Source organism: Bactrocera oleae, chromosome 3, assembly GCF_042242935.1.
Source record: "Bactrocera oleae isolate idBacOlea1 chromosome 3, idBacOlea1, whole genome shotgun sequence".
NCBI lineage: Eukaryota > Metazoa > Arthropoda > Insecta > Diptera > Tephritidae > Bactrocera > Bactrocera oleae.
In genome coordinates this window covers 1,832,589-1,852,049 of record NC_091537.1, presented here as the reverse complement: position 1 = coordinate 1,852,049, position 19,461 = coordinate 1,832,589, and the positions used below count along the sequence as shown (strand labels likewise).

Sequence of the window (19,461 nt, the reverse complement as noted above, 5' to 3'; positions counted from 1 at the left end):
CATACAAACATAAACGCACATACAAATTAATTTGTGAGCTTAGTGTTTTTGGGTTTGGCATTAAGCTCGATTTTCTGAAACATTTGTTGGCGTTTTTCGAACTGAGTTGGCGAATTCTTGAGATTCCATTCACGCATTTGCAAACTTGTACGCGGCGCTGTTGCCAACTACTCGTCAAATAATTCTTACTGCTGTTGGCATTGTAGTGCTTATATTGCGATTTTTTCTAGGCACGTTATTGGCATATTCAATTGGCAGTTTTTTGATGTTGCGCGCACATGCGATGACGTCATTGGAAATCGATTTCATATAATCACTTACTGCTGTAGCACAATTTAATTCTAACCATTTAGCGAAGTCGTATGCGCTAATCTTCGTTTAGTATGTTAGGCAAGCGATGTGTCCTGATATGTAGCCAAATTTTAAGCTTTAATACCAGTTTTATTTTTATTTGTTCCTTCATTTTATAATACAAATATTAAGAACTATCAGGAGAGTTATGATAGAATATCACTCATGAACTTATCAGGTTTAGCTTGAGCTTGATAGGCTGCGATACTGGTTTTGTATGAATTTTCCTGCACACATTTTAACAATCGCTTTTCTTAGCTGTGTATTCAAATATCCTTCGACACCAAAGCGATTTTGCCATTCTTTAAAGAACAATTTAATATTTTCCTAGTGTTTCTAATTCTGAAACCTCAACAGCGAAAACGGTTTCTCAGGTATGCCATCAGCTTGGCAACAGCTGTTTATCAAAACAATATAGCAACGCATATCTAAGCGGCATACAGACAAATTCCGGCAGCTGCTGCAAAGTTGTTCCAAAAGAAGCATTTGACTGATACACATACCTGTGCTCGTGCAGTGTACCTTTTTTTCCATGCTTGCCTTTTTAAAACGCTGCACTGCGCATGCTCAGCTGCTGCAAGTGCAAATGAATGGTTGAATATAAATATGTAATCACACATGTATGAGTGTGTATATGTTGCAATAATTTGCTGTTTTATAGGCTTTCTTAATTTATGCTTCTGGCGTATCTACTTATTTGTTTAAATTAGCATTAAAATATTGCTGAGTGCCGCCGTTTGCTGGATTGGCGCCTCACATACAAGCCTCATGTACAATTAGGGCTTAGTGTACTTTGCCATGTAGCGCAGCATGGTCTCAGCGGTGGCGAAGATTTAAGTGTTCACTTGTAAATAAAACTCAAGTGGCTGTAAATTTAAATGAAAATTTCACTCCTTTATGGAAGTTGTAAGTCACGAGCTACACTTACCGCCCCTATCTGTCACCATCTGTTCTCTTGACGTCACATTTTTATGCTTTCAACTTTTCTATTTGCTTGTTTTATGCTGCAACTTTCTGTTTCACAGTTTTTACGATCGATCTTAAGTGCTGCAACTATTTACCTAAAGTCAGCCAAATCATAAAATCATCGTTTGAGTACCCCAGAGGTCTTTACGAGTTCAAATTGTGTCCGGTGCTACTTGAGGAGTTCTTGCACATTGATGTGACAGTTTATTGTTTTTGTATTTTTTGGCAAAAGATAGTGTTGTAAATTTAGCGAGTGTGTATCTTTTAAACAGTTATTCATCAAAAATATACAGATTTCATAATTTTATGCAACATTTAAGGTTACAACATCGTCTGTATTATTATACTGCAACAATTTTGCGCTTAATTAATATAGATTTCAGCGTAAGATATATATTATAAAAATATATATATTCATTATCATAGTGCCCTAATTATGGTGTTATGTATATATTTATGTTTTGTTTATTTTTTTTTTTGAAATATTTTCAACACTCGGCAGTTTTTTGTTGTAATTTTCTTTTAAGCTAAGTTTTTATGATCACGGTCGTGGTTGTGTGCAGCACCACTTCCACTTCCTGTGCCACTGTCACCGACCTTGTCTTGTATTGTTGCCTCACATATGTGATGTATGTATGTGGCTGTGTGCATCATCCATAAGCGCGCGTGTGTACATGTGTTTGTTAAAAATTCGCTCTTTGCGAAATGCAATTATCACATTTACCTAACCAGCATGGCATGGCCATGTTGAACATGCGGTGGTCGGCGTTGCGCATTCGCTCACACACATGCGCACATCGCGTACCCCGCCCAGCGTCGCCCCAAAACAAGCGTAATGCCGTACGCAACACGTATTCAAGCGCAATCACTGCTCGGCGGTCGATTTCAGCTGGTGGCATTGTTGTCAACACCGACATTGTCGTGATTGTTGTCACTTTGCTGAGGTTTGTATGTGCCAAAACATTGCTGTTGCTCTTGTTGTTGTATTCATTCACCTGTATATATTGTAGTTTTAATACAAACATTTACTTAATACTTATATACACATGTTTTTGCAGCACGTGCAACATAAATAGAGAAAAATCCCGCTTTTATTAACTCTACCGTTATTGCTGTTTGTGTGACATAAAATTAATAGTTGACGCAAATGCGTCGCAATTAAATGTCTAATATAGCTTTATTCACTGCATTTCAATTAATTAAATGGTCAATTATATCAATTAGGTGTGTGTGCGTGTGTGTTAGTTATGCAGGTGTAATGACGCAATACTAGGTGTGAGTGGTATGAAAGCGGCAATGCGGAAAAACCCAACTGGACCATGTACATCATATATGTATGTATGTGTGTATTTGTTTAAATCTTGATTTTATGTTAGCTTTCCACTTTAATAAAAGTTTGCAGCGCAATTTCATTTATAATTTTTTATGCATTCCCTTCATACTTGCACTTGTATGTATTGTGTAGAGGAAACACGGGGTCATGTAGCTGATTATAGTGAATTGTTGGAGAAAAAATCTCCAAAAAATGGTAGTAGAGGCAAAGGCCTCTTGAGTCACTCGGAACTCTTGAGTCCGGGAGGAATTGTGCTCTCCTCCCTCTCTCGTTCAGAGTGCTTGCTGAGGAATATGCATACAGAAGCTATTTTATAATTTTAGAACAGGAGCCTTTAGGTGCTAGCTTAGAACCCAATCACTCAATTAAAAAAATATATTATGCCAAAAAAAGTTTAAAAACTTGTGTTGCTAATAGCGTTTATGGTAATTTTAAGTGCATGAAAATATTCCAGAGCTTATACATGTAATACTCAAGTATAGATAGCTACTTATATGCCTTACAATGGCATGTCCACATAGCTAGCTTCTTTCACTAAAAATTCAATATCACACAATACTTTATTAATTTTGTGTCCATTGTTCATTGAAATTACCACTGTGTGCAGCTTTGCCGTCTGACAGTCTCTGAATAGACCTCGAATCACGGCCGAGCTACAGCTATGAATTTGAATAATAATTGTGTTAACGCAAATCATCGTCAGCATTGTTTCACTTCATAGTAATTTCCTACTTTCATTTCGTAAACCGCAAATCTTTCATGACCAACCATCATGTGGTCTCAATTTTAGAGACAGCATAGGCAAGAATATGCATACGCACAAATACATACACATATGTATATCCGTAAGTGATACAACAAAGACCTGAATATATATATGTGTATATGTATATAACTGCTGCTCTTGGCTCTTTCACACATTCTACCAGATTTGACCGCAGCACATGCCATTTGCTAAATTTCAGCCAAATGACGAAGCAAAATTAGTGGCAGCAAGCAAAGTACACGAAGCTGAGCTTGAACTTTTGAGTATTCATATGTAGCTGTATTGTGATTTAAATTCGGTGGTAATCATACAAACTCTAAAATGGGTCATTTGGGTTAGTAAGAAGCACTAAGCTCTGAACAAATTGAAAACAAAGAAATCGACTCTAAATTACTTCATAGACTTTGAATGTATGAAGGGCTAAAGCAAATGCTAAATTTTTTTAGAGCATAGCACCTGCATTGTCGGACTTTCATCTACGACACATACATGTATTTGCCGAAGAACCGTACCAACGAGGTTACTGCTTAGGAAGGTAGCAGACTAATAAGAAAGCACCAGTTGTTAATCAATTATCTACACCTATGACCGTTAATTGTGTAAGTAAATAAGTGGCATGTGTAAGCTAATGCGTAGTATTGTTGACTTCACCTCCGTGGTGAAATAGAAGGAATTTAGAACATCAAAAGGTAATTGACCTACGAAAATTGATGAACATATCAACGCGGCTATCGGTTTAATGATTGTAATTGTTGTGCCTGAGTAGTAGTGATGCTCGGAAATGATGAATTGTTGCAAAATTATTATAATATCTCTTTCTACAATACTTTTTCGTTGAATTAATTAAAATGAGTTGTGGTTTTTCAGTGCTATGAAATGAATTGTCTGTTTCGCATGAAAAAATGCGAAAATGCTCACTTGGAGAACTGTGATTAAGGTGAATTTATTAGGCTTCCCATGGCTAACTACTGCGCAGTTCTCGCAATTCGTCACACTACCTTTCTTTAGCAACGAGTAAATCTTTTTATACTTTCCAGCTTTAGTGAGCTCTTCCTGCTTAATATCTCTGCTCTGCTCTGTTGCTATAACATGACATTACTGCGAAATCACCACTAAAGGCGAAAGCCGAGAATGTAGACACACAAAGCTGCAGTATGTGTGGGGAGCGGAAAGTGGGTGGAAGAGGTTGTGGGTACACTTCAAATTTTGTTAAAGGCGATTATTGAAACATGTAGATTTGTTTATTAGTTGAAAAATGCGTGAAAATATACGAGTACTCGAAAATAACTCTATTTATTTTTAGTTTGAATACTTACTTCACTTTCGTCTTAATTATTTTGAATTAGTATAAATATTTTAGTTTTAGATTTTTCGAAACATATGTATTGAGGTAGTTATTGTATTTAATGGCAGTTGATTTCACATCTTTTCAGGGGTTGCATGGGTTTTGTCGAACAAAAAACTCATTATGTTAAATAGCTTTTGTTTGTTTTATAAAAATGAAATATTTTATTCAAGCTTTTTCTTATTTCGAAGAGACATATTTTACAAAGATTTTGTAAAATTTTTAAAGAAAAATATTCCAAACGACGTCATTTCCGACAGTTCCCCGGAAAAAATGTGCTTCCGCGTTGACAGCAGAATTTCTGACAGAATCATCAAAAGCAAAAATAAAAAAAAACGTATTTGAGCTAAGACTAGGTATTGGACGAAAAAAAAAACAAATAAAATGAAAATTGTATTTTTGGCAGACGTTTTTACAACAACAATGCAAATTTTGGTGAAAACTTCTGGACGTTTTTTGTTTTTTAAATAGTTGTAATTGAACAAAAAAAATCAAGACTTTGTTTTTTTTTTTTGACATTTTCGTAAGTAGCAACTTTGTTGAATTATTTATCATGTCACTACATCTTTAACTGCGGAATGGTATTTTATTTTTGGTGTTAGTTAAAAATGAAATGAAAATTGAAGAACATACTTTTCATACCTAATCCTAACGATTCACCACAAATAAGTTTTCAAGTGTAGGCGCTGAACAGAGAAGCTTACCTATTTGGACGCTTACAAGTCAAGCCAGCCTTATCCGTTGCGCAGTGGCAGTACAATAGTGGCAGCTTATAGTCGCTTGTTAACACGTTACGCCATGCGGCAATTTAAAACAATAGAAACACACACATACGCGCACAAAGCAGCACGTCGTCACATATAATTTTGTGAAAATAAAACCGAAGAAAATAAATAACTCAATGGAAAAATTTGCGAGAAAAATTAACAGCAGTGCAAAAAAGTGAATTTCAACTACAAATTTTCACATGCATCTGCAGCGAAGGTTAGCCGTATATTGGTGTATGTGTGTGTACACACACACATGTGAGCAATAAGAAAATTCGCGCAATTTTATTGTTTCTAGATAATGGAAAATGGTTGCGGGAACAGAGTTGCCTCATTTATACCAGCATTTACAAGCTTTTGCTGGCGCAATGCTGGTGGAGGCAGGTGCTGTTGCCGCTCACGATGTTGCTGCGGTGTGCAACTACTTATGGTAAATCAACACCACTAATTGTGAGAATGAATGCAATGTGAATATCGCAAAAGCACAAGATGACATGTGCAAAATAGCAAAAACAAAAGAAAAAGAAAAAGCAATGATAGTGCTTATTAATAAAGCAAAGCAACACAATGCATGTGAACAAATGCGAATCTACGAGTATTTCAAGTGTATTATTGTGTCAAGCCACCATTTCTTGACGCGTTGTCTCTGCGCACCGGAAGTGCTTGGCACGGACGTAACAACCGCGGAAAGGCATTTCCGTGAGCGTTAATTAAATTTCCAATGTTAAATAGAATTCGCGTAGATATAGCTGTTGTTGGAAAATGTGAATTTAACTGCAAATATCTTAACTTTTCGCCCTGTGCATATATTGTCATATATTTTGCGCTTCTGCTTGTAGCAGATAAACCGTTACAACTAGTTAACACTAGAGTTAATAAATAGCAGCTGGCGCTTTGCGCTATTTTAATCGCTTGCACGCAATGACAGCGAACGTCACTCGCCAGCACACTCGTGATTTTCCGTTATTAAGCAGCAATACGCAGCGTTGCACCCTAGCAAATGTGCTGGCAACGCAAATGTCCGGTTGGGTGTGTGTGTGTGAGTGCGCGTTGAAAAATCGATTTCGAGCAACTGCGGTGACAAAGCCGCAAACCAAAAGCAGAAGAAAAAGCAAACGCTTAAAGCAACAACAACAGTTGCATTTACCATAGTTAGCGCGAAGCATAGCGGGAAAACTCAATAAAGTGTGAAATTTCCATTTGGCAAATGTCATAATGAATTTAATACAACAATGATGCGCCTCATTACAATGCCATGCCATTACATAATTATTCTCATAAAGCACTCTTATCGCATGCAACAGCAGCAGCAAATAGCGAATGCACAGAATATTTCCATTTAATTATAAAATATATCTGTTGCAATTTTCCTCTCTGCTTGCGCACGCTCATGCGCATGTGTGTATGTGAGATTAAAGTGCACTGAGCTCAGCTGGGATTATAGACTCGCACATAATTGAATTATTAATCAGCAATTCATTAAGGATTACATGACCACACCGCAGTGCAGGGGCGAGTGTCTGTGTTTTAGCCATTGTGCAGTAGGTAGGATTTGTTGACGTAACTGTAAAGAAGGAATGCAGGCTATTATGGCAACTGTGCTGCAGGACCAACATAGAATGTTGCAAATATAATATAATGTATTTGCTTAAGCCGTCTCGGCAGCGCTTACTAATAATAGGGCGACTTAAAATGACTAACGCCAAGGGAATATGCCAGCTGTATTACACCAGCTTGTGTCTAAAGAGTTTTCAAAATGGATAGTTAATGCCATTTGAATATTACTAGTTTTGGACCCAAACTCTTTAGAACTGTACTAGTTGGCATGTAGACTTTGCTACTTGCTTTGGTCTTGTATTGGGCTGAGAGAGTCACCACAAAATTGAATAAAGGATAAGTTTTGCTTTAGGAATATATATATTATATATATTCCGTTACGATTGGAAAATGAGTGGCTTCTTGCAATCAATTAAATTATATATTCGCTTATGTGTAGCAGCAACCAAATAAATTTTTTACTACGGCAACTTCTGCTTCTATAAAGCGAAACCTGTCGAAAAATTGAATAAAGGATAAGTTTTGCTTTAGGAATATATATATTATATATATTCCGTTACGATTGGAAAATGAGTGGCTTCTTGCAATCAATTAAATTATATATTCGCTTATGTGTAGCAGCAACCAAATAAATTTTTTACTACGGCAACTTCTGCTTCTATAAAGCGAAACCTGTCGAAAAAGTGTACTTCGTTGTTAATTTTAAAACTTTTCTCTTAATAATTACCTAAAATCAAGTATTCTTCATTTCGAGCTAACCCAAATTGAAACTAAAATTTTTATCTATTATAAAAGCGTCGTAAATTTTTCTATTGAGCTCGGTTAAACGTTGGCTGATGTAATATAATTGCCAAAATTTTAATTTACTTAAGCCACAAAAACTATTTATGCGCCATTGCATTCGATACAAATGCTAGTTGATAGCTCGTTAAAATTTCATGTTCGAACATATTATATGATGAAGAGTTTTTATGGCCGGATAATTAACGTCAATTACCGATTGGTTAAGAGCGACGAGCAGACCACATATAAGTATATACAAACATAGTGGTCAACACAGCAATTACTGTCAAACTCGATTGCCGAGCGAAATTTTCCAAAAATAAATTAGATTTCAACTCAATGGATTCATTATTTGTTAGCAACTCACTCGCCGTATTGTTGCACACTTTTTACATTTCGCATGTGTGACTCGCACGAACATAGCCACTTAATAATGCAAGAGAAAAAAATGTTTAAAAAATAATTGTTTTGATTGCAGAAGTGGCTCTTACAATGAATTGCAATTCATTAAAGCGTTCGCAAGACACATAACAAGTGCAAAATAGTTTGGCCGAAAAACGATAAAAAATGGAAAACCGTAAACATTTAAAATACTTTGCACCAATTCCGTCGTTATTGTTAATTCTTTCGCATTTGGCTAAATCAAAAATGCAAAATAGCAGATGTGGCAAGATGCTTAAAGCCGACACACATTTGGGGCAGACGTCTTCTGCCACCAGAGACAATAAAAAACGCATTTATGCAACGGCTTGCCACATGTAAAACTGTTTGGCTTGCATTTCCTTCTTCTGTGCATTTTTACGCACTATTTGCGTATTAATATTTATGCATTGCACTTTTGTGTATGTGTGTGTATATAATGTATTTTCATAAATTTACTCATTAAATTCGAACACATTTGGCTGGCGGTTTGCATGTGCTCATTTAAACAATCGCCGTGGTTGCTCCGCTTTTGACGTCAATACATCAAAAGCCAAATAAAACAAAAACAAAAATCCATTAAACTTAAGGCAACCGCTGAATGCGGCATGTGCTGTGTTTGTTTGCGCTAATTTTGCGTTGCCAAAAATAAATTTGCATTGCTTTTGCTATTGCTTGAACAAGCCGACATTTTTGCATACTCATGCACTCATAAAGACGCGTACGTGTGTGTGTGTAAATGGTAGATTTGCGTGGTTTCGCTGTGAAAAATGTGCGTGCCACGCAAGTCTCTCATTATTTCGTGTACTCATTGCAGTTTTATCGATAATTTCGAAATAATAATGTATGTTAAATAAATATTTTCCTTGCTATTTAGTCTATATATTATATTTATTTAGTCTATATACATTAGCAAGATAAATAGAGTTTATGTAGTACTCGGTGTACTAAAACTCACAACACCCACGAATTCTAGTTTGTTTGTGGCATGAACTGTACGGCATCGTGCGTTATCCAAATAACATCCAAGCCCTGTTAATTTTGCACGAACATATGTAATACACAGTTGTCTTGCGGGCTGTTGACCAAAATGGCACTTTCGAATAAGGACCGCTCTAACTCCCTAAGAATGTAAAACAATGTGCAGTAAGCGGTTCAAGTGACATTAAATTTGTGAAGATTTTCAGCAAAATAGAACTGGGCCAAGCGATGGTTGACAACAGCGCAATTTGAGCATCCAAAAACTGAAATATTAAGTCAAATCCTTTAATTATTTACCGATTATTGACCGACTTGGTATTATCCTCCTCAGGATTTCAAATTTTTTGTGCTTATCGCCATTTAAAAAGATTGCATCTGTCCTTTTCTCACTAATAAGCCGCTCTTTGCCATACAAACTGAACAATTGGAATCAAGTACTTGTATGGGAAACTTTTTCATTTGACGAGGTATCTTCACGAAATTTGGCAAGAGTTATTTGCTAAGGCAACAATGTAATCTAGGTAGAAATTGTTCAGATCAGATCACATATGCATACATATGTTTTATGTGCAAACCATATACGACATATTATTTGTGTTTTTCAGCGATTTTGTGCATTCGCATTTTTCATACATATATACTTGTAGTACTAAAATATATTTATCATATACCGTATGTATATATAAAACGCCGGAGTTGCTCGTATAAAATCGCCTCTTGTCTATATTTTTATTTTGAAGGAGTACACTTTGCGTTACACACCGTTAGCAATTTTATTTATAGCAATATTCTCACGCTCATCACTTTCGTGTGCAATTTTCGAAGTTTCAATGTTGTCCCTGATTGCACTTAATGGCATCAGTACACACATACATACACGTACAGGCATAACTGTGCTCCATTACGCTTCATTTGCAATTTAATGTGTTGTTGTTGGCATAAATGCATTTTAGACTTTGTCTTTATTATAAATTTCCGGTCATTTTCGCTGTTACTCGTTGACATTATTTTTTTTTATTGCTTTTGCTCTGTTCGCGTTTGAAAGTCGCACTGTCTGGTCACTGGCGAGCACCCGCGACTGTGTGTTGCGCTTCGGGACTATTGATAATTCAATTTATTCGCATTAAAAGTGTTGCAGTTTTTCTCGGCAGCCAAATTTCGTTTATTCTCTCAAATTAATGTTTAATGAAATGAAGGATTAACGGTTAAATCCTCGAATTGTGTGATTTGAAGAAACTTCATACCGTATCGCTATGCTGGTAACTTTCAACTTGACTTAGTGTGACCTAACGTGTCATCACATGTTCTAGCTTAAGGAAACTGATTGAAATATTACCTATTACCATATATATGGTACATACACATATATATATATATATATATATATATTCAGATACCCTCAATTATATACGAATACACGCATATTTTGAACAAACGCCAAGTAAATGTGCATATTTCACTACCTTTACCCAGGGAGCGCTACTGCGGCTTATTTGGAAATCTGCAGAGCAAATGGAATATTCAGTAACTGTACTTTGCAATTCAATTATGTGAATTTTCAATGCACGAGCAGCTCGGCGACGCTTGCTCCTCAAAACGCATAAAATTCACAAATTAAATAACCAAGTTAATGTGTATATATGTACATACATCTGCACATTTTATGTGAATTTTGTTGTGAATATGTTTACAGTTACATAATTTTATGTGCGATAAAGTTACCTAACTTCCTGACTAACCAATGATACCCAAAATAGGTTCCGCCTCGCTTGCTTCAAATGATTTATGAATTCAATTCACACATAAATTATTTTAATCTCTTGCATCTCCTAGCTCTTCTTGTTTGTTTTTCTACCACAGACCTGCAGCATGCAGTTGGGGTGCGGCATATCAAATGTGTGCGCCTTCTTAAGTGGCTATAAATGTCAGCAAATCCCTTGACACTTAAACCAGCGCATTTCGTAGGTATTTTCTTCTCATCTACCGCTAATTGTACGTCGAAATTTGCCGGAAAATTTTAGCGCGCGCCTACGAGCCTAAAGATCGACATATATCGGTACATATGTAGATGCCGCATGCAACCAATCAGCTAATTTCGTCGCAAACGCCTAGTTAGGCGTGTTGCATGTTGTCGCTACACATCAAAATGTCATTAGCGCCTGTCGATGCAATACTCGTTGCCAAATAAAATGCTGCAGCTTCATTATCTTCAGTCCATATTTATAGATTTAGACGCAGCGCGTCACGAAAGGCGGATGTCACCTTGAGCATGTACAGCAGGAAGCTGGTGGCTATTTTTAAAGAACTCTAAATAGCTTGGCGATTAGAAAAAGTTATTTGAGGTTATGTGTAAGCTTTTTATGTTCGCAATGGAGAGAAGTATATTTAAATGATTTCAACAGAAGAATTCTTCTATAAATTGAAAAACAACAACAAAAACGATGAAATGAAATTTTAGGAATTATAAACATATAAACATTTTTTTTTTATATTTTACAGTTTTTTTTATATTTTTTTCGTTATTAACAGCAAATATCTTTATGTCGAACAATATGGTGAAATTTTTTGAACCGTGGATACCCCACCGAGTGTGCCATTTTTATTATCTATAATGACGAAGTAATAACTTGAGTGCTTTTCTGGCCGCACGAGTTCTCAAAGAGCTCACGCGTGTACCAATTTGCTTGTTGTAACGCCCAAGTTGTCAGTTTTAATTTCGTGTTGGTTTTTTTGCAGCTTTATGCGACACCTGCCACGCGAATTCAAACGCACGCACCATTACACACACAGACGTACACACACACCTATATATATAAATGTGTATTTATGCGTACGTTGGCGCTGTGGCGCTTGGCCCTCCATAATTTTCACAGGCGAAATTGGGTCAGTCAAGCTATCGGCTTGGTGGCCAATGATGCCGCGGTGCTATGGCGGCGGCGGCTGTTGCTGCTCTAAAAATGTTGCATTGACAAGTTGCTGCTCCACTTTGTGGGCTAAAAATCTTGCTAATGCCATTCGTCACTTTTACTTTAAAGGTTGTTTCCGTATTGTTGTTGTTGCGCTGGTTGTTGCCATTTGTCAGCGTTGTTGTGGCCCTGTAGATTTTGTTGCGTGAACGCTACAGTACTTTATTATTTAAATTTTTATTTGATAGCTTTGCAGTGTTTGCTTTGTGCCAAAAGAAAAATATTTTGTATTTGTCTAAAATAAACTGCCTTTGAGCCCTTTGAGTATTGTTTAGTTTTTCGGCCGCCAAGTTTTGTGTTGTCTATGGGAATGCGAAGAGTTCACATGGGTATTGTGCAATGCATCGTGAAGACTACAAGGCGGGGGTGTATGTAATAACCAATAATTTGTATTTTCTTTGGAAGCGCACTCAAACTCAGAGAAAATATTATTTAAAAAAGAAATGTGTGGGAAAATGAAAACTACAGACATAAATATATTTGTTAATATTTTTTGAAAGCAATATTTTATTGGTGTCGTCTTATGTTTTTTGGACTGTCGTATAAATTTAGAATAAATGAGTGTGAGCGGTATTTATCAGCTAGTTTTTGAGTTATTTATTAAAAAAAAAACTACAAACACTTTTGGAATTAAATTTATGATCACTGCTGTTTGCTTTAAATACCAGAGAACTTTTTTAAGTTCTAAGTTTTAAGTTCTCTGTCAATACTCTACGAAATCCTGAACTTATTAGCATATGCAAAACTTGGACTGATTGTCTTAGATTTATAGAGTTTTCGCTAAAGAGGCAACCATTTTTACATATTTAGAGTTTTCGAGGTTAGAGCTAAATATTAGAAATTTAGAACATAGCTCATTATTTTCAAGTAGCTGACACATTAGTGGACCAATTTTTGCTTAAGTTTTTCTTTATAAGTTTTAAATAGCAAATTTTCCAATACTTGAGGTCATGCAAAACACTTGGTCTGGCAGTTTATGCATCGGTAGTGTTAGTCACGTGACCACAATTATCAGCATGCTGCAACGATTCATTGAACTTCTCGCACACATACAAAATAATTATTATACCGTACCGTTTACTGTTGCTGTTGTCGCATTTTGTTAAATTTAATTGTTTCCTTTAGTGGCAGTAGTAAATGTAGAGGCAATTAAAATTAAAAAAACTAATGTGAAAATAGAAAATGCAAATGAATTGGAAATAAACAAAACATAAACCAAAAGTGAAGCCAAAATCTATAGTTTATAGCAGAAATAAAACGCAAACTGAAAAAAATATAATAGTTGTAAATAAAATAAGTTGGCATTAGTTAGTGGCACATTGAACCTGTCAATGTCAGAATCATAAAAAAAACGGCAAAAACAAAAAAGTGTATTAATCGTGCATAACACAAACGGGGTGCTTTGAGAAAATGTAAACAAATCTAACGCCGCAAAGTGCAGTCAATGTCGATGTCGAGGCGACTACCTACTGGCGGTGCGTGTGTTGGTGGTGTTATGAATATGGCGCATGCGTGGCCGCGCGCTCTAAACGTTCGTTTGTAAGACTGGCATTTGTTTATGCATTTACCGACAAATGATTGGTGATTTTACGAAATGGATACGAAATTGCACGCTTGATTGTCGGCTGCCACCGCGAGTGCGCTGTCTTGATCCACGCGCTGAGTTGAGTTGAGTCGCATTGCATTGTGTGAGTGAGTGTGTTGGCGTGCGCAAATCATCAAAGCCAACAGTCAACCGACAATCGACAAGCGGTTGCCACGACAGTCGACAGCTGGCAACATCCGTCCGTTTAGTGGCAGCGCTCAATATAAACAAACATTTCCAGAAAAGCTTGCGCATGTCGTCGGCGGTGAATTTTCGCATTTGCACGACGTCAAGTAGTTAATGAAAAGCATTTTGCTTCACTTGTGCCGCTAATTGAAAGAAAGTGTATCGCAAATATACAAGTAATCGCTTGTTTTATTTTTGCATTATTTTCGACAAGTAATTATTTCCCAGCTGTGACGTCGTAATGGGGGCACATAGTTCAAAGGAAAAATTGTCGCGCTCATATTCGGAGCGCTATATTCACACACAAGTAATCGAGCGCGAACGCTTCGGCAGTTTCGGTAAGCGTGCGAAAGGTAAGTAATGAAGTAGGTTTTTGCAGTTTAAATAAAATTTCGTACGAGTTTTTATGTATTTATGTAGGTGTAGCGGTGCTTAAACGACTCCTAAGCACACAAATGATTTGTATTAACTAACCTTCCATCGCTCTCCAAATTGAAATGCTTTCAAAATAGTCTAAATTCGCATGGTTGCTGCTTTAAATAGATTTTTATGAGGAAATAATTTTACACTCTCAAAGTGTGGATATGGTTCTAAATTTATTGCTGGCAATGTAAGCCCAGCTGCAATGTATCATATGTCTCATGCAATCTATACCAAGGAAAAAATAACAAAATGCTGCAACTCAGAGTACTTTGCAATAAGTGCACTGAGCTTTAACTGCAATTATGCCGAATATTTCTTGATAAAAGCAGCAAATAAACACGAAGGGCACGCTTTACCATTGGCTACGCTTTTGATATTTGAAACGAGAATGGCGCTGAGGCAAAACGTTTTCAACAGTATTCAACGAATTGTTATTGAAATGTAAAAACTCTTTAATATCTGCATGATTTAATGTGCCGCCAAGCGCTTTGGTCACGTTACACCCATAAACCACCGAAACATAAGTAAGGGCACGTTTTCCGAAGGCATGCTCGTGGAAATTATGCTCTTTTCCACCGATCGCTTACAAAGCTGTCATCTGAGTATACATAAGTGTTATATAAATATGTATTTATGTATAATTTTAGTTTGCATGCCACAGAAAATGTCAATCGATTTCTTTTTCAAATTTTTCGATATTTCGTAAGTATTTTTTTTGTTCACTACACTTGCTTCTGCTAATCTGTGAGAAATATTTGAACTTTATTTGGAAACGATTAAAAACATCAATTCTGAGAAATAAATTTTCAACGCAGCGGTTTAGGGAGTCCTTAATTGTTGCGGAGTTAGAAGAAGTCAACATTTGCCCAAGATTTCTGTAGTTATGACTTTATGTCTGAATGACCTTAATTCACTTATTCCTAAACTTTTATGAAAAACCCTTACTAATTAATATTTTTTTCCTATCTTTTCTTTGCAGGAGCAGCCAAAAAGCGTGATGTACGCAACTTGAGTATATCACCGACGGATTTGGGGCCGCCACCCAAAGCACAGCAGACTGCCAAAAGTACATCGACGCGGCTCAAACCAACAACCATCTCTTTAACACGTAAGTTTTTGTTGTATTTAAGCTTATTAAAAAAGGTAAAATAACTGCATTTGTATGTGCATCACTTTTTACACAAAACTCAAATTAAACACATTAAAATCAACTTGTATTATATTTAACTCTTTTTATTTGAAATTTACTCTCCAATGATTCACTGCACTCGCCTCTAGCACATGCCGAAACCATTAGCTGGTCGCGCCTCAATACCCCGCCCGATCATGCGGCAGTTGTGCTCTTCCAAACGCAAGCGCGCTTCATCTGCATCCAAATGCTCCAGAGAAGACCACAAGCGTTCAGCCACCGCACTCACACGCGGAAACGTCGTTGGCAGAACATTATACTCATTGATCCACTCACTCCACAAGCAAGCTTCGCCGCCGATTACGTGGGACTTTTGCGATTTATTGCTATTAAAGTTAGTCGGTTCGACATTATAGAACTTCTCCCAGTCGGCGCCAGTGGCCAACACATACAAATACCATCCATCACTCATGACGACATCGTGTCCCTTTTTTGTTAGTGTTGTCACAGCGCTCTTGTAATCAAACCATATTTGTGCAATTGTGCCGACGGGCCAGTCCATATAAGAGTTTTCGATCATCGCCTGTAGTGATAAAATTTTCATGTATAATATCTATTTGGCTAAAAACTGTATTTTTCTTTATTTAACCTCCTGCCACACCATCTGCTTCCAGCCCATTGCAGAAATGTTCGCAGAGAAACGCTCCAAATATAAATAGGGCAAGTCGCCATTGTCCAGCCCATGTGCCTTCAGGTAGGCCTGAATATCGGCGTTTGATTCCCAACAAGCCGAATCCACTTCATCGACGCCCAAGTGTAGGAACTTGTCGGGAAAGAGGCTTTTGATTTCACTATAATTTATTATAAGTTTGTGACAAACTGATTATTGTTGAGATATTAATTTTTTAACACAGACCTGAAAAATGTGGTAAGAAAGTTGAAAGTAGATTCTTTTATTGGGTTCAACGGTCCCAATTGCCCTTGAAATTCTCCCGCACATTTCGTTAATAGCTCGGGATGTGAAGCTGCCCATGAAGCAGTGTGCGCTATAAAGAGTTGACTGTTAAGCTTTTCTTACGCTAATCCTAAACTAAATTGTTTTACTTAAGGATAACAGAAAATTTGGAATAATGCACCAACCCTAAGTAAATAACCCCCTTTAAGGTACAGTAATGTTATCTATGTAGTCTTTATCAACTAATTTAATCGATGCCGTTTTGCTATTTAGTTCAACCCTTTGGGCGTTCATAAGCTCTTTTAATAGAATGTATACCCAAACGCTTAAACGCTTAGCTAATATCTCTCCTTTGCGTTTGTGGCACTTTTCACTTTCCACTTTTCTTATGTACCTGGCGTATCGAATTCCGGCACAACTCGTATGCCTCGCTCGCGTGCAAACTCCACCACTTCCTTCACATCGGCCTTGGAATAGGTCAGTTCCGGCCGATAAGCGCCCTTTGCTGACAGCTCTGGAAAAACGCTTGAAATGTACGGGAATGCTGAGTCATCCGTCATGTGCCAGTGAAAGACGTTCAGCTTGTTGTAGGCCATCCCTTCGATGAGTTGCAATATTTTCATCTTGCTCACAAAATGTCTTGCCGAATCCAACATTAGGCCACGGTACTTGAAACGAGGCTGATCGTAAATTTCTGTGCTGCGCGTAAGTAGCTGTCAGTAGTGGTGCGCCGGTTTGCAAGAGGAAACGAAGTTGCATGTAATTTATTTCATAAAATTGTGTGGCGTTAATGGTTTGAATTTGTCACTTATTTACTCACCAGCCCATTTGGCATTGGCACCAACAGTTGGGAGAGTGTCTCCAGACCACGCAGTATACCCCAAATGGAGTTGGCTCTTACTACACCATCGCCGCGTACGTAATCTGAAGCGTGTGAAAATTCGAAAAAGTTATGCGAAAAGTAAAAAAATGCAACTTTTATAGAGTGGCAGTGTGATAAATTAAAAAGATAGGACAGTACGAGTGCAAAAGATGGACGAGTTGCGATTAAGGCAACGCTCGTTCGCTTAATTGTACTGTTTTGTGGGCGCTTGTGGTTGAAGGACGTGCTTGCTTCCACCATCTGCCAACGTCTGTCCGCTGCCAACTCTGTCCCTAACAATTTCAATTATTTATGCACTCGTGCACTCACATGACTCATCCATGTCGAGATGTGGCAAGTCTTCGCAGGGCTGTGTCAGATTGACGCGGAATTGCTGGATGATGCCAAGGGTGGCGGTGGCAGGGGCGCGAATGGTGCCTTTAGTAGCAGCGGTAATAATGTTGGCATATCGAGTGAAGGCGCTTTGCAACAACGCACAGTTTTTGTTCACCGCCTTAAGTAAAAATACCATATATGTACATATGTATAGCAAATTAAAATATTTGGCTACAGAAGAAAGTAAATTTCATAGATACTCACGATAAATTGAAAGTTCGAGCCATTCACCGCATAGTACTTATTACTCTCCACTTGTTGGTAGGGCTTGGGCCAAATCTCACCTGCGTTTGGCATAATAAGTATTTTGTAATTACCGAGTACTCATTTTTTTTTTACCCGTTGTAGCTTTGAACTCTGGACCAAAGCTGCGGTATCCGCCATCGGCATTCAATTCGCCGCAAAATATGAAAAACACAATTAAATTAAGGAAACTGCGCATTTCGAGCGTATTTGGGAAAGTACTCCGTATATTGTCACCTAAAAACTTGTACTGCGCTCAGTTATGGGAGTGTCAGAAACAATTAGACTGATAAGAGAATCAGTGTTTTGTACACTTTATTAGGGAAACACACCTTAGTAAATTGACACAGCTGCGATTTTGTATACTTAATTGTAACCAGATAATTATACTTAAAATAATACTTAGTAGTTGTGCGTGCCCTGTAGGAAAAACTCATAGGACGTTTTTACTGCTCTGATTCAAACATCTAACTAACCTGTCATTGTCCAAACTCTGTTAAAATATACTTTTTCTCATTTATGCAACAATTTAAAAGAACAACAAAGGTCAGCTGACACAGTTTCTATATAGCTTCCTAAAGGATTTTACGTTCCATTTGCAAAACAGAAATTAGAGTGGGCTGAGAAGGAAAACAAGCATTAGTGACAACGAAGTTTTTTCTACTCATTTCCGTAATTCTCACATTAACACTTTTTCTAGTTTAACATAAGCACATATAGAAAGACTAATGAGAAATGCTGTAATTTTTATTTAAAAAAAGATTGCTAAAAAAATTAGTAACGTATGCAAACAATGCGCGAATGCTAAAAATTGTACTTTGAATGAATATTATATGATAAAAATATATATATATAGAAGGAAACACACACGTACTCAGAATTTAATTTAAAATAAGTATGAGAGAAATTATTTTCTATTACAAATATTTCACTTTAAAGCTATGTATGATTTTATCTCTCCTAAGTTTCTCTACGCCTTCATTTTCAATTTTAAATTTCGCTTTACTTCATCTTGTTTGAGATCACTAAAAAATGACACAACGATTAGCTGCCCATTGTCGTCGCTTTGTGAGGGAGAATGTAATAAATTTCGCGATTCCTCCATCTCCAACCTCCATCCTCTTATCCTATTCCTATTCTTCTTCCAATTATACTTTTTGTCAAATGGACGCACGCTAAGCAACCTCGAAGGGCAAAGGGCAGGTTTTCATTGTTATCGTTAGTCCACTGTTCCTGAGTCGCTATTCATAATTTTTGAACCAAAGTAAGATCGTTTTATTAAGCCAAAGCTTGCTCCAAGCAAATTTTAGTTTTATGTAATTCGTTTGACTTCGGGAATCTGATAGAAATGCAATTGTTTGGCTTTTCATTTTCAAATTTTTTTCATTACTTTGTTCTGACTTCCTTGTCCCCACAGGCAGATTTGCATTTACAGGTCGGTACGATT

General features: G+C 37.0%; 2 protein-coding genes across 2 annotated transcripts in view; one reads left to right on the top strand and one right to left on the bottom strand.

Moving 5' to 3' along the window:
- Window positions 1–19,461, top strand: part of toc (toucan) — a 108,868-nt gene that overhangs the window by 46,708 nt on the left and 42,699 nt on the right. Inside the window, exon 4 of the mRNA XM_036369386.2 lies at window positions 15,409–15,537. Coding sequence (XP_036225279.2) covers window positions 15,409–15,537 — 129 coding nt within the window. The remainder of the gene's footprint in view (window positions 1–15,408; window positions 15,538–19,461) is intronic.
- LOC106619333 (beta-hexosaminidase subunit beta) lies at window positions 15,642–18,301 on the bottom strand. Its single transcript, XM_014237375.3, has 8 exons — window positions 18,111–18,301; window positions 17,976–18,055; window positions 17,706–17,889; window positions 17,334–17,437; window positions 16,908–17,226; window positions 16,475–16,604; window positions 16,208–16,409; window positions 15,642–16,141 (listed from the first exon to the last, which is right to left on the bottom strand). The coding sequence occupies exons 1-8, from the start codon at window positions 18,211–18,213 to the stop codon at window positions 15,704–15,706; spliced, it is 1,560 nt and encodes a 519-aa protein (XP_014092850.2). The 5' UTR covers window positions 18,214–18,301; the 3' UTR covers window positions 15,642–15,703.